Raw genomic sequence first — 16,574 nt, 5'->3', positions numbered from 1 at the left:
TCATTTGTAGAACACACCAAGTTAGAAAGAAAAACCATTTTGAGAGCAAAGTGAGGTATTCCATAGACTATACAAGAAAATAGTCTGTGAAGAAAAATAGAGTGTGAGCGATATTTTAGTAAGACGGAAACCAAAAGAGTGTTGTTCCTTTTGAGTGTGTAGTAGTCACTTTGAGTATTGTATTCGTGACTACACAGTGTAAAGTTCCTTACTATAGTAATATCAGTTGCTCCTCTTGGCTCGTGGTTTTTTCCCTTATTCAGAAGGGTTTCCACGTAAAATTCTTGGTGTCGTTATTTTTCCATTTTATTTCCATTACTTTTACCATATATACTTTTGTGCTTGTCCGCGTTTTCCCAACACATTGGACCCACAAGATAGTGCCACGTAGGCCGAAAAGGGGCAGAAAATTATTTTAAAAAAAAGTTCAGGGGGGTAATAGGACCTTAGTATAATAGAAGTGTATCTCTGAGATTTCGAGCATAGGTTGAGGGGGTACTTATGCATTATCCCAAGAAATAAACATCAACTTTGTTCACTTGTACACCCAAATCATTATGTAAATTTCATGCTAAAAGTATAAATACTTTTCATGCCATCACTATACATACATCTATACCAATTTTATGCTAAGAATAAACAATGATTTATTCTAAATTTGTATCAAACGAATATCAATTTTCGAACCATTTGTAACTAGTCATTATGTTTTGTTATATAAATAGTATATCATATACAAGTTTTTGTGTCAATATCTATACTAATTTTATACCAATACTAAATATTGTATCATACAAGATTCATACCAAGAAGAGTATCAATTTCAACCAAGTGAATTCTAAACATTCTTTGATTATAAACTAACAATATATCAATTCCATTGGAGTAATATGCAAATTTCTATACAATATTCATGCCAACAACAAACGCTTCTTATTTAAAAATTGAACAGTATACATTAAAAAGTGTTAAAATAAAAATTGAAAATACTCCTCACTAAAGCGAACAAATTACATAGTATTATTAATATACATAATATAAAAACATATTTGAAATAAACATTAACTTGAACAATCCCATTTACTACCATGCTTGATTAATATTGATAAGAAATCTTCCATCACATTATATAAGACAACATTTGTATAAAACAAAAAAATCGCTAGAGAAGACAATGTCGACTACTCTTAGAGCGATGATAGAGAAATATATGAATATTGAGTAAAAATAACGAAATATGTTCGATAGACAATCAACAGATAATAGAAAGAGTCGTTTTTGAGCTAAGCAAATTTTGTTTGTTATGACTCTCCTTATTGTATGTCTTATTAATTATCATTACATTATTACTTTGTTTTTTAATTTATATTTCATTTTTTTACTTATTTTATTTAACAAATGTTATAGCCCGTAAATGTTAATGTTAAAACTTGAAACACAAAGAATACTGTCATAACTAATAATAATTAGTTTTATATCAATTATATAATTCTCTTTTGATGAGATAAATAAGAGATCGTGACCACAAAGACTAAAGCGGCGAGCATTGTAGTAAATTTCTATTTTTTTACTTTTAATAAAAAAATTTGAATGTTATTCTTAAACATAAAATTATTTTGTAATGTGAAAGCGTAACATTTTGATGAAGTAATTCTCAACGAATCAAGAATAACAACACCCCAAAATAGATGTGAAATATTGAGCACAAAAAAAAAATATTAAACAAGACACCGTGACAATACGAAAAGGAAGAGTTTCATAAGATTTGATATAAACTTGTCTTAAAATCTTAATATTTCTTAAGCTTATTTGTTTTGTGTATCATTCGGATTGGATTAAGGTGTTATGTGAATCAATAAATAAAGAAGACATGTTTAATTAAAATATAATTAAATATTATATAATTATGTCATTAATAAAAGGACAATTTTAAGCCAGAAATTAATGTTAGGGCACGAGAAGGAGGACATTCTTTTATCCCAAGAAGTGGAGGGACATTTTGACACTCTTCCATTAGCGGGTCGTTTGGTAGGCCGCACTAAAACATATAGTCCATATATTATAGATGATATTATTTAGTATTATATTTGATTGAAAATTGGGTCCATATCATGGATTAGTTATATTTCCTACATGGTATTATAGGATGTATTATTAATATCTTCTATTTGGAGGTATTAGTAATATGTGAAATATAATATCATGGGATAAGTCTAATAAAGACAAAAATATCCCTCAAAACATTTTAATTATTTTGTTTATTTTCTTGATTTTATGTTTTATGATTGTGTTTGTAAATTTATTCAAATAAATTAGCTTAGAAATTATTTAGAGAGAATAATTTGTAACAAACAACTCTCTCTAAATAATTTGTAGGCTAATTTATTTAAATAAATTTACTAGCACGACCATAAAATATAAAATCAAGAAAATAAACAAAATAATTAAAATGTTTGTTCTGTTTTCTAATATTTTGTATTTTGAACAATTTATAAAATTGAATACATATTGAAATTACAACTTGCAATTTTATACGAAAATGTAGATGGTTTATTTAATTTTACTATTGTTTACCGTTTTCAATTTTAAAAGTTGATAGTTTATCTTTTTTTAAATTGAAAATTGACATTTGTAAGTGATCAATTTACTAAGATATGACAATTATTATCCTCAAATAACTTAAGTTAAAAAAAGGCAAACATGACAATAAAATTGTTCTTTTCATAGCTAGTTAGAAGGTCATACAAAAATATTGTCCGGGAATGATTTACCTTAACCCAATTGCATAATAATTCAAAGGTATAATTGGAAAGAAGTTTTGTCTATAAAGTTTTAATCCAAACACAAGATGGTGTGAAACAATAAACCAAACACTTGGTAAAAATAATCTTTGCATTACTAATCCCTGCACTATTAATCCCTACATTACTAATCCCAGCATTATTAATCCGTGCATTATTAATCTTTGTACCAAACGACCCCTAATATTTCAATTATTTTTAGTTGTATTATACTAGTGGTGGCTAATGGGCGGGTTGGGTCAAATGTGGGCGGGCTGAAAATGGATAAACACAAAATGGGTAATAATTCAAATCGCCATATTAGATATGGGTAAAAATTGATTGGGTAATAAATGGGTTGGGTACAATATTAGTTTACCCATATTTTATCTACATTTTCATTAATGAATAATACTTTACTTAAGAATTCAATATAGAGAAGATACTTTAGTCTCTTTTTAGATGAAAATATTGAACATGTTTCATTTAGTTTTATTGTATCATAAAAATAAAAATAAAAATCTATAACTTTTCAATATAAAATAAACTTATGCAATAACAAGATGAATATATTTTTAATTTCAAAGTAAATGAATATTTACGTTTTAGGACTAAAACATGCTTAATCCACTTTAAGCAATGGCAATACTAATACATGTTTGCTTATTTCACACTATTATTGATTATCCAATATAAAATTAAATAAATAAATAAAATGTAATTATAATTAGTAAAAGAAATGTACATTTAAATTATATATTTTTGGAGGGTCAACGACTTCACCTTTTCAATTAGAGAGAAGAATAGTTAGTTTTGTAAAATAACACAAAAAGGAAGAGAAATTACACTATTTTTGGTGATATCATGAATTTTGAGTGAATAAAAGTTAGAAGCTTAACCCACTTGGCTAATTCATATTTTACTCATAGTTTACCCATATTTGAACCATATTTTTATGGGTCAGATATGGGTATCAACCCATATTTTACCCATGAGAAAAATCACTCACCCACCCATTAAAATATGAGCGGTTTAAGTGGGTCACCAAAATATGAGCTCATTTTACCGACACTATACCATACTATATAGATTTAAACATTAAAAAATCTGTTGCAGCTCAACTCAAGCTTAATTATCCTCTAACAAACTTGATTAATATGGATTAAACTCGATTTGATTCAAGATTATAAAAAGATTGATTAAGCTTGATTCAATTGGATTCAACTTACTCAACTAAATGTTCAGATCTAAACCACTTATAAAATCTTTATATGTCAAAATTAGTGCCTTAGGTTAAAATATCACTATCCAAGAAAAAAGAAAAGTAAAATCAAAGCAAAGGCTCAAAATGGTCCCCTTTTTTCTTCTTTTTCTTAACATTCGGATACATCACCACACCTCTATTAGATACATTACAATTTTGTGTTGTGTATAATGCATTTGATACAAATTCTATTGCTGAGCACAACCCCAGTTATTTCAAACATAAATCAATTTGAATCTGATTTATAATTATTTATTTGATATGTAGCTATATATCTGATACATAACCCATGTTTCATTTGCTGTGTATCGGACAAAAAAGTAATGCATTTGCAAGTTTTGAAAATCTGAAATTATTATAATTTGAAAAAACTTTTGAAATAAAAGGTAATAAACACCCAAATTGTTTTAATTTTTGTACTTTATATCCATAAACTTAAACTAGCATCTAATTTTCAGAAAGGCCCAAATTAATTGCTACTTTATCTTTAGACTTGGCCCAAATGGTCTATTTTTTTCTATTTAGCCATAAATTTTGAAGTTTTAATTTTTTAAAATTTAAAATTAGGACATATATTGAAATTGAAAAAAATTAAAATTTTGTGAATAGAAAATCAAAGACTATCAAACTTAAAAATATTTGAAGATCAGATTTATAAAATCAAATAAGAATTTTATAGTCAAACAAAAATGTGAAAATATAATATTTTAGTTAATCAGAATAGACTTTGGCCCACAATAGTCTTAATAATTGCAAGTATTTCTATTATATAGAAGAATGAAATGGGAGGACGATCAAGGACAAAAATGTAATTTTACGTTAAAAAAAATCTATTAAGAAAGATAATAAATAATTCTAGAATTATCTTTCTATATATGAAGTGAAAAATGATCAAGGGCAAAATTGTAATTTCACGCCAATAAAAATCTATCAAGAATGATAACAAAAAAATTAGATAGTTCTAGAAGCATCTTAAGTTATTGTTATTACCATTAACTTATTTTGTTATTACTTCTCTTTTTTTTTTATGAGTTATTGTGATATCCATTATGCTTATAAAAAAAAGGCCTACTTTTAATATAAAAATACCATGAATTAATTATATCAATCTTTATTTTGCCTCTAATTAATATACTTGAAAATAAATTAGTGTGATAAAATTAATAATATATATTAGATCGAAATTAAAGAAAAAGATGTTAAAAATTAACTTTACAAATAAAAATGAATAGGATGATATATTTGTATTAAAGATGATCAAGAATAAAATGTAATTTCATTCTAATAAAAATCTATCAAGAATGAATATTTCTAAAAACATCTTTCTATATATGAAGTGAATGATGATAAAAAGTAAAAATATGACTTCATGCAATCAAAAAACTACCAAGAATGATGACAAGAAACTTAAATAGTTATAGAAACATCTTTAGTTATCATTATTAGTATTAGGCTTAAGTCATCAGCGGCCCCTTAAAGTTGTTCGCATAATTCACTTAGACACTTCAACTAATACTAGTACCAATTGAACGCTTTTACCTATATAATAATCGTTTCTATTAGACATTTTTTAATAATCAGCAAAAAATGTTAAGAGTGTGTGATACACTTGCGGTGACGTGGCAACATGACTAATTAAAAAATAACATTTGGCATTGGTCCAAAAATTATAAAAAAAACACACATTTAATATCTAATTTTTTTAAAAAAAAAAGAAAAATGAAAATGTCAACCTATGCTACCCCACCTTACCCCACCCCACCCCAACCCCCTTTCATCTTCATCTTCTTCCACAAAACACACTTTCTCAAATTACAAAATCTTATTCTTTTCAAATAACTTCAAGATTTTATTTTTTTTCATACTAAGGAGTGAAGAAGAATGAACATTTTGTTGGCGGTTATTCAACTCTACATCGATGACAAAATGAAAATGACAGCTCCAAAATTTTTTCTTTCAAAAATTTTTATATCATTTTGATAAATTTAATGACCACATATGAATTTGAGTAAAAATCTTTGTTCAAAAATTGTGATAAATAAATATCGGCTAACTATTTTTATACGTAAAAATCATTTATCTTTTTTCATCTTCTTCATACTTGTTCCTTGTTTTTATGAGATTTGAAATAAATCATACAAAGACTTTCTTTCAAATCTGAATCTTTATAGTTGAATATTCATTTATCTTCATATTTGGAAGATATAAATTTTTTGTATATAAAAAAAGAAAAAAAAACAGTGTTGGAGCTAAAATGAAGAAAGTTTTGTAAACTAAATTATGAAGAAGATGATAGATAGGGAGTGGGGTGTTTTCTTTTTTGAAAAAAGTGTAAATAAAGAAGAAGATATTTTTAAGTTAATTATAATGCCAAGTGTCAATAAAAGAAGAAAAAATGTAAAAAAAAATTAAAAAAGACACTATTTTACGTCTTTTCACGCGCTTCAGGGAAGTGCAATACACATTTTTTGCCATATCAGCATTTTGTGTCTAATAGGTACATGTTTTAAACAATTTAGGTGTTCAATAGGTACAAGTCTCAGTTAAGGTGTCTAAGTGAATTATGCGGACAACTTTGAGGGGCGGTATATGACTTAAGCCTTAGTATTACCTTATTTTTGTTATTTCTTCATTTTTTTTATGAGTTATTGTGATATCTATTTATTATATGAAAGTAAATAAACAATGATTACATTTATCTCTTAATAATCATATATCAAGTATAATACTAGGTGGAAACCAATCAAAATTAAAATTAAAATTTATATGTATATTATATTTTGTGTATTGAAATATTTTTTAATTTTGTGATCTTAAATATGCTATATAAAAAAATTAAAATTCAGAAGTTATTTTTTTTGAAATGAAATAAAAATAAGTTCATATATATATCGAAAAGGAAGGAGTCATATATTAAAAATAAATATATATTTGTTGAGCTTTCATATATTATTTTTTTTAAAAAAATCGTTTGGCTTCCTTCTATTAATTTAAGCATATATGTGGAGTTTTATAGATTTGAACATTTTAATATAGAAATATAATGATTTGAAAACTTTAATTCTTCGTTTTAATTTATAATTTGTTATATATTTAAAAATTACATAAAAAAAAGAAGCTTAAAAATGCAATGTAACAATTTAAGATATTTTTAGAAAAACATAATTAAAAAACATAATGAAATTTGGTTAACTCCCTTATTTTTATCGAAACAAAAAAAAGTTGTATATATTGTTTGAAAATAATGTAAGAGCTAAAAAGTACTATGAATCACAGTAAAATGACAACTAAAAATACGTGAGAATATAAGATATTTTTTTTTTTTAAAATAACTTGTATCATATAAAATAAAATAGATGAAGTAACATATATTATTCAAAAATAACATAAAAAGTACATAAATTAACAATTTAAAATATTATTTTAGAACATATATAAAAAATTTAGTACAAAGAAAAAACAGGTGTAGGAAAAGGAAAAAAGAAAAGGGTGTAGCAGATTTTGCTAAAAATAAATAAATAAATAAATATCTATAGCAGTGTAGCAAAACATCATCTTTCTCTTTCAGTCTTCAACTTGTGGCACCACTCTAAGGGTTTCTTTTTCTTTTCTTTTCTTTTTTTTCTTTTTTCTTTTTTTTTCTTCCTTCATTTTTCCTTTCTTGAAAATCATCCCTTTGTATCTCCTGTATATTAAATTCATAGAAGATGATGCAACAGAGGCTGAAGCAGCAGCAAGCATTGATGCAGCAATCCCTTTATCATCCTGCTCTTCTTGCACCCCCACAGGTTCCTTTTTTTCTTTATTTGGTTTTGACTTGTTATTATGCCTTTTTGGATTTTACCCATGTTCAAGTTTTGATAAAGCTGGAATCTTTTTGTACTTTTTCATCTCTTGATTGTGGTTTTCTTGAAAATTGAAATTTTGGGTCTTTGTTATTTTTTGTTTCTAATTTGGATCCCCTTTTGAAAAATTTAACCTTTATGTCAAAAATAAAAAAATGTATATGCGTTAATGATTAGAACATGGTGAAGTCACTGTGGTTGAGTTTGTAGAGTTGTGATTGGAAAGATGGTGCCTTTTTGAGAGGCAACTAGTTGAAATTACTGGACTTGAGTTCAGCTAGTATTAAGAATTAAAAGTTTATAATAATGGTGTTTGGTTTTTGAACTGTGTTAGCCTTTATTTAGTTTGTCTGCTTAGAACTCCTATACAGATAGAAAGTATTGAGAATAAGGAATGAACAAATCTTGGTGTCTTCTCTGTTTAGGCATGGTGATATGGTTGTTTTTTTTTTTTTTTAAAATCCAAGTTATTTGGGTAAGGGAGAGATAACTGGGCTGTGGAATTGGGTCATGGCCACCACAATCCTCCATTCATTCACATTTGTACCTTCTAATCAAAAGTTTTTGCGAATTGGGTAGTGGCTGCGGGTTCCATTGTCATAAAAAAAAATGTATTCGTGAATTTTCACAATGCCATGGTATACTTCTATATTGACTTGAGCTAGTCTCTATTCAACTTTATTACATGGGATTGAGGAAAACTTAGGTATCCTTTTTCTTTTGTTTTTTTTATTGACCTTTTATAGTATTTGTTTACAGATAGAGCCTATCTTGAGTGGAAATTTGCCTCCTGGATTTGATTCAAGTACTTGCCGCAGTGTGTGAGTGCCTCATGGCCATTCTTTTGATTTGAAAACCAGTTTTCTTTTATTTTTCCTTTTTCCTTTTAATTGTTGCCTTTTGCTTGAAAGTGATACTCCCTCCTTTTCTCTATCGTATCTTGGTACAAAAGCTCATGTAATGCATACTTTTATATGGTTTCTTATTACTTGATCGCTGCATGTTTAGCTGCATGAAACTGCGCTTGATCAAACATGCTTGTCTATATATTTAAAGAGGGCATGATGTTCTGAATTAATCTTTGATAACCCTTCTGGTTTTCAATGTTATCCGAACTAGGTACGTTGGAAACATCCACCCCCAAGTAACGGAACCACTTCTTCAAGAGGTCTTCTCAAGTACTGGCCCCCTTGAGGGATGCAAGCTCATTAAAAAAGAGAAGGTCTGATCTCATTATTGTGGTTTATGTTTAACATTTTCTTACCAGACAAGTCTTGGAGTTAATTGAAACATGCCTATCTGAAGATGATTGATTTATGTCATAGTTCTAACTAGTGTAGCATGTTAACAATTTAATGAAGAAAGTAAATTAAAATCATGAATTTCTCTTGAGTTTTGTTTAAGGGAGAAGATTTTCAGGTGAAGCTGGTTATGCTAATGATTCTGGCTCTGTGCTTTCAGATATGTTTGTTAGGCCATATGCATATCTCGAGGGTGAGGGCATATTGCCTCTTGCCCAATGGAGGGTGCTATTAATTTATGAGATGTATGCCTTAGTAGTTGAGATGCGACTTTGGCTGAATTTCATCAATGCGTTCACCTCACTGGTGCTTGTTTGGACTTTTGGAGGGAGATAGAGAGAGAGAAGTGGCAAGCTAGCATGTTTAGTTTTAACTCGTTTAGGGTTATGGATAGTTTTGGTTGAAGTGGTTTCTCTTTGTGATTTTCAAATAGGAAATATTTCTCACTCCGACAATCCATTAACTATTGAAAGGAAACAAAAATAAGTTGCAATTTAAAGTTACCTTTATCTCAAAAAAAGTCACAAGTTTCTATTTCCAATTTCTTCACTGTTCAGTCATTGCCCAACTTTTGTTGTTTTCTCCTGTTTTCTTTTCAACTTTATGCATATACTTGTTTGAAATGAATTGTGGTAACCTCCTTGAAAGACATTTGCTTTATTTCTCGAGGCATCGCTCTCACCTTGGAGCACCATGGCTTTGTCTTTAGTCTTAGAAACACTGGCCTTGTTAGTTCTTCAACTCATGAATCAGCCTTCATAAATTTAGAGTGTAGGCATTGTCTGTTTGCTTTAAGTATTTATAGCATTGGTGCCAGTCAAAACTGTGAATCTTCAAAAACGATGAATCACCATTGAGCTTTTGTAGATTGAAGTATAACAAGGTTGTAATGGTAATTCCCACGTAAGTTCTTAACTTTAACTTGTTAAAACCTTGCAGACTTTGGAGTTCATTGTGGCTGCGACATTGCAGCAATTTAATGTGATGAGGATCTATTCATGATTATAATTTAAGCTTTTAAAGCAAAAGTATTTCACATTAAAACTAATCATGCACAATGATAATCTTCACCTTCTGTCACTCCATGATTTTTACAAGTTGGGCTACACTTCTAGAACCTGAGAAAGGGTCAGGAAAGAGGGTTTGGTGTCTACCAAATGTTTGAATTCTTCATCGTCTTGTATAGTGCAATACTGATGTTAGTTCCACAGAATATTTTGTGTCTTCACAGTTGTAGTCCTGAAATCCTGGATACTTTCTAGATTGATGTTTATGTGTGAGTTTGCCGTTCATCTCAAGTCACATAACTTGTTTGAAACTTCTTGATAGGAGACTAATATATGGTGATTCCTTGCAATGCAGTCGTCGTATGGTTTTGTCGACTACTTTGATCGCCGATCAGCAGCCCTTGCTATTGTGACTCTTAATGGAAGAAATTTGTAAGTGGATTTTCTTGCAATATTCTGGCTTAAGGGTTCAGCATTTACTCTGTGGTAAGCCTTACTGGTAAAATGCAGGTTTGGACAGCCTATAAAAGTTAACTGGGCATATACTAGTGCTCAGAGAGAGGATACCTCAAGTATGTATATAAGATATCTGAATTTTCTATCTTCTTGTTAGTTTTGCACTTCATTGAGAACTCAATACCGCCTTCTCTGGATTACAGGCCACTTTAACATTTTTGTTGGTGATCTCAGTCCAGAGGTTACAGATGCCACATTGTATGCATGCTTTTCAGTCTACCCTAGCTGCTCGTAAGCTCTATTCATTTATAGTCCTGCAAACCCTGACATTCATTTTTCAAAGATATATTGTACTCTCAGATATGACTTTCAAGTTTTTCCTTGCAGAGATGCAAAGGTTATGTGGGATCAAAAGTCAGGCCGTTCAAGGGGATTTGGATTTGTTTCCTTCCGTAATCAGCAGGTAATAAGATGGCTTTGATCAACCCTTTGATATTAAGCTTCTTCTCGTGCGCATTCCACCCAAAATAGGAAAAGAAGAAAATTAGTAGTGCCTACCTTGTGCTTTTCTATGAACCATGTCAACCTTTTTATCTTTTCTTTTGGAATATTTTGTGCAGGAGGCGCAAAGTGCAATAAATGACTTGACTGGTATGAACAAGCTGTCTATTTTTTTTTGATACACTCATTCAACATGGTTTATATACTGTCTTTAAATTGAATATTGAGAATTTGATTCTTAATAGAGCACTTTACCCACCAGTCTTCTATTGGGGAAAATCTTGGTTGCTTACTGCTTGTGTTCTTGTTCTATTTGGGATTCTATAGCATAGGACAAACTAAGATTATTTACTTGTTTTCTCGTGTGGGTAGCTTCATTGAAAGACATTCTGTCACTCTCTATGCTGGTCTTTCACTCGCAGAGCTAAGTAGACTGCTGATCATTGCATCTCCTCCAGTCTTCATCTCAATCTAGTCTCATTAGGTTCTCTTCCATGCTATAGTTCAATCTGTTTTTTTACTGTTTTTGCAGAGTATATATGTAAAGAATGGTGTACCAGCCAATTTATATAATTCTCAATGTTTTAGAAATACAAGATTTGGCATTTCTTTTTCTCCTAGAAATCATTTTCAAATGGATGAGAACTTGGTTTCATGCCACATTGCTGCATCATTTCCTGATTGTTTTATCTCCTAGATTAGTAGGCTTGATCGAAGATAAGGCTGGTTTTCTATCTCATCTAAATAGAGATCTTTTTGGTTCAAAATAAAAGGGAAGTGGTTAGGAAGCAGACAAATCCGCTGCAACTGGGCAACAAAAGGCGCTGGAGGAATTGATGAAAAGCAGAGTTCAGATGCGAAAAGTGTTGTTGAGTTGACAAGTGGAACATCAGGTTGGTTTTTCTTAAATTTTATAGTTGCTTCTATTTTCTGCTTGTTGAAACAACACTATACTTTCAGTTGTAGTATATCAAGTACCTTTACCAGTCATGTACTATTCTTGCGTATTGATCCAAGCACATCCATATTCAGTGGGTCATCGTGTTATAAGTGTACATTCTTTTGCCAAAGTGATGTAGACTCTGCAACTGATGTGGAGTGCTTACTAGAACTTTTTAGTTGCCTTACTTTTATTTAATTAACCGTCATAATGAAGAATCTTAATGCTATTTATGTTTTTGTCTAGATGATGGTCATGACAAGGCCAATGAAGATGCTCCAGAAAATAGTCCCCAGTATACAACTGTTTATGTTGGCAACCTTTCTCCTGAAGTGAGTATCAGTAACACCTCAGAACTCTGTTATTGAATTTGTAACTAATTGTTGTGGGGATATGTCTCCACCCTCCGTTAGGTCAGCCCCCCAAGTTTTGATCAAATACCTTGTGACAATCTCTATGTTCCCTGCTATCATATTTGCACATGCTCTCTTCCGGGCAGACATTATCATTCGTGAATAACATGAAATACGTGAAGTGGTAAATGTAACTGCTGTATCAGAAGTTCCACTGGTGGAGATATACTTCACAAGCTTTTTAAGCTTCAATTTAAATCTATATTCAAGCAATGGAACTATAGCCCCACTCCTTGACCGTAGGCATCTGCATGAGTATCAAGTAGCAGTTAGGACACAAGAGATTTACCGGCCGCAGAGGAATAATATACAGTGGAAGTAGGAAGTAGTTTATTTGCAGTTTATTATTATTGTCTTCAGATATTTTAGTTATGTGTGAGGTTCTCATGTCCATGTGTGTTTCAGGTCACTTTAGTTGACCTACATCGTCATTTTCATGCTCTTGGAGCTGGCGTTATTGAAGATGTCCGTATTCAACGGGACAAAGGTTTTGGGTTTGTGAGATACAGTACCAATGCTGAAGCTGCTCAAGCTATTCAGTTGGGAAATGCCCAATTCTTTTTTGGTAAACCTATTAAGGTAATGTGTGAAAAATGAGAATTCAGCTGTTTTGACTGTGTTTACCTCGACTCCTGTAACACTACCTGGTTTTAATAATCTAAACAAAGTTATTGAACTATAAAGAAATATTTTAGAGTTTGCTTTCCTCAGACTTGTGACTTATCCATTTGTGATGTCTTCAGGCCTGATTGGAGGCAAATTATGTTGAGTGGGTACTTGACGTTCTTTGTTATTTCTTTGGCAGTTAATGAAAATGTTAGTTCAACAGTTTAGAAGCACCGAAGGGAGGGGGGTTATGTATAAATTTCTAGAGCACCTTGTGTGGTCCTATTCCATAGAAGAATATTCATATTTTATTCGTTGTAGAAAGTTAGTTTGATGATTCTGCAGATGATGTTTTGATTTGAAATGTAAACAACCTAATGTTTGGCATTTGGAGTTGCTGGATGTGTAATATCATTTTCCTAGGGTCGGATGGGCTTGTCCGAGGTTACTTGTATTCTAATAATACTTGGTAGGTATTAGCACCACCTGAGCTGGAAGATAGTTTTTCTATGTGAGAACTCTTTTGTCAGCAGATAAAGGAATAGTGTATGTACAAAATATGTTCAATAGAAAGAGGAAGAGTAACGTAGCTCCTGTACAGGGTAAACTGTCGATAACAGTATTGGTGATATTAGGTTGAAAGACGAAAGTGGAAACTTTAGGAGAAGGATTTGACTTGGTCATTATGTAATAACTTCATAAAATGCAAAAGACGATGTGAAGGGATGGAGCTTACGGTCACACAATTGGCTCTTGTTCTTGAGCATGCTGGTAAATTGAAGCAGAGGAGTTGTCTAATGTTTTCATTAGTTAACAGTTGTTTTCTGAGATTTAAATGTAGTGAAAATAAATCTTCTGCTGTGTCGATAATTTTGTGTTTTCATTACAGTGCTCATGGGGAAGCAAGCCTACTCTGCCAGGAGCAAGTTCTACCCCTCTTCCTCCTCCAGCTGTGGGACACATCCCTGGTATTTCAGTGACTGATGTTGCAGCCTATGAGCAGCAGCTTGCTTTGGCTAGGATGGGCGGTTCACAGGCCCTCATGCATTCTCAGGCTCTAATGCATTCCCAGGGTCAGCGAATTGGCGTTGCTAGTCAAGCAATTTACGATGGTGGTTATGGTAGTATTGCTGCTACAACTCAACCACCAATGTACTACTAGTGCATAACAACACCTGCTGCTTCTGCTCTCCCGGCTTTGTTTTATAGGATATGTTTTTTCTTTTTTTCTCGTTAGTTTTTCGTGTCCGAAGCATGTATGAATATGTAGCTTGTATTTTGTGTGGCAGCTAGTCCGATGGCAGTTCACTTGGATGAGCAGCTTCTCTTCTTTTACCCAAGGAGTTGTTAGAATGTTTCATGAACTGAAATGTTTTTAAAGGACTTTTCGCACTGTGAATCATGCTGCATATATGCATTTTTCTCTTTGTTCTTTATTTGCTAGCAGTTGTGAAATGAGTCTTTTGAGTTCGAAAATGTTCAAAGCACAACCTTCGTCGATTACCTTGATGCTGAAAAGGAAGAGGACAAGATCTTTGCCATTAGGGTTTTGTTCAAGTAGTAAAGGCTAGAGGGACTTGTGACGTGGTTCGAATCTCGTGTCATACAAACTAAGCTTGATATTTAAGCGGAGAAGGGCAGGTTTCATCGTCTCCAAGTTTCAAAATTTGTGGTGGGTTTTTAGGGTTGGTCCAGATGGATTTCTCGGTTATCAAGTGTGGATTTGTTGGTCATGAAAGAAAAATGGCATATTTTATGTGTTATGTTTGAGCTAAACAATGAATTTTCAAAGGTGTGACCTAGTGGTTATTGAATTAGTTTGAGAATTTTGAGGTTTCAGGTTCAAAATTCAATTTCATACCATACCATAGTCACAGAAATTAAAAAATAAAAATAAATTAAACAATGAACTTGGGGAAGATTTGGTTTTATTCTTTTTGCAAAACTAGTTTTATGTCTTTTCGTTTTAAAGAAAATTTTATTTTTACATTAGACATTTAAAAAAGATTATTTTCTTCGTGATCGACCATAAGAGATTATTTGTATCTTGGGGTGGGGGTTAAAGCGTGGTCATGTTCATTTTATAAAAATAAAATTAAAAAAATAATGATTTGTAAGCAAACCTTTTTTTTTTTTTTCATTCCACAGACTAATTTGGTGTTCTATTAATATATCAAATTCAAAAGTAATCAGAGTCTTTACAACTAAAACTGAACGTAATAAATTTGAACTAGGTAATATAATAAATAAGACTTGATCAGAATGCTAAATTGATTTTTTCGTTACTTCCAATTTTTTTTGTTTTTGAGTTAGTTTTATAAAAGATCTTTAATTTTACATATCAAAATTTTGAAAAAGTCATTTTCCTCTATTTAATTGTAAAGAACATAAATTAGGTTGTCTTAGTATGATCTCACAGATTGTGAAAACATAAATCATCTAAGCATTCATAAATCGTCACACACACATATATATTATCATTTAAATAGTATCACTAATGACAATGCAAACTCATTTAAATAAGATATTGACATAATACATAAATATGTCTTTTTAACTTTTTTCAAAAAGAATCTATGCCCTCAAACTTTGGGTATATGTAAGTAGACACTTAAACTTAAATAAATTAGTTGAACAAATAAACATACGTATCCTACCTGACAATTTGGGTGAGATATACTCGAACAGTTCAATATTATGCCATGTAAGGCGACACATGTCAAGCAATGTATAAGATATGTGTGTCTACTTGTTCAAATTTTATATAAGTTCAAGAGTGTACTTGTATTAACCCTAAGTTGAAAACTATAGATACAAACCATAAACTTTAATCTTCTGGAGTGGAGTGGAGTGTGGACCAATCTTATGTGTAAAGAGATGGTGGAAATGGGAAGGGGAATAGTCGTAGGGGTTCAATAGACACAAGAATAGATCAAGGTGCTTAAGTCAAATATGTAGATAACTTTAATTGATCGTTGACGACTAAAACCCATACCTATACATGCATGATGCATCCAATATATAAACAAATGCCCACGTACAAAGAACACATATAGAAGTAGAGATGCTTTCAATCAAAAGGCAAACCCCACTTCAAAGTCTGGACATGTCAATACATACAAAACTATGTGTAACATTTCACATGGGGTGAGGCATGGAAAAGATCCAAGAAAACAACAAAAAAAAGGATAAAGAGAAAAAGAATGGGTCAACAAACAATGAAAAAGTCTCAAAAAACAAAAGGAAGAAGGGAAAAAAAAAAAACTTATGCTATATTATCTTCTTTATTTTATTTTTGCTCAACCACTACCTTTTGTAACGTACCATGTGATCCTAATAAACTAATATAAAGTATTATAAAATGGCCAAAACCCACCCAACAATAAATACATTAATTATAACACGTCTTTTTCTTTCTTGTAATTACCAAGTCTTTTTGTTTAGTGGTAGAAGACTTTTTG

General features: G+C 30.8%; 1 protein-coding gene across 1 annotated transcript; it reads left to right on the top strand.

Annotated features, from left to right (window-relative positions):
* Nucleotides 1–7,591: 7,591 nt before the first annotated feature.
* LOC107026105 (oligouridylate-binding protein 1-like) lies at nt 7,592–14,520 on the top strand. Its single transcript, XM_015226959.2, has 12 exons — nt 7,592–7,832; nt 8,649–8,710; nt 9,009–9,111; nt 10,553–10,629; nt 10,708–10,769; nt 10,857–10,944; nt 11,041–11,116; nt 11,274–11,304; nt 11,928–12,047; nt 12,341–12,426; nt 12,913–13,086; nt 14,003–14,520. The coding sequence occupies exons 1-12, from the start codon at nt 7,752–7,754 to the stop codon at nt 14,273–14,275; spliced, it is 1,233 nt and encodes a 410-aa protein (XP_015082445.1). The 5' UTR covers nt 7,592–7,751; the 3' UTR covers nt 14,276–14,520.
* Nucleotides 14,521–16,574: the final 2,054 nt, after the last annotated feature.

The sequence above is a fragment of the Solanum pennellii genome, chromosome 7 (assembly GCF_001406875.1).
Source record: "Solanum pennellii chromosome 7, SPENNV200".
In the NCBI taxonomy this organism is placed as follows: domain Eukaryota; kingdom Viridiplantae; phylum Streptophyta; class Magnoliopsida; order Solanales; family Solanaceae; genus Solanum; species Solanum pennellii.
The sequence above is the reverse complement of the archived record's forward strand: the minus strand, read 5'-3'. Positions and strand labels throughout refer to the sequence as shown.

Excerpts from the sequence above, each read along its gene's own strand:
- LOC107026105 (XM_015226959.2), top strand. The coding sequence starts at position 7,752 with ATGATGCAACAGAGGCTGAAGCAGCAGCAAGCATTGATGCAGCAATCC. Across the intron at positions 10,630-10,707 it reads ACTCTTAATGGAAGAAATTT|GTTTGGACAGCCTATAAAAG; the intron begins GTAAGTGGATTT and ends GGTAAAATGCAG. Across the intron at positions 12,048-12,340 it reads GTTGACAAGTGGAACATCAG|ATGATGGTCATGACAAGGCC; the intron begins GTTGGTTTTTCT and ends GTTTTTGTCTAG.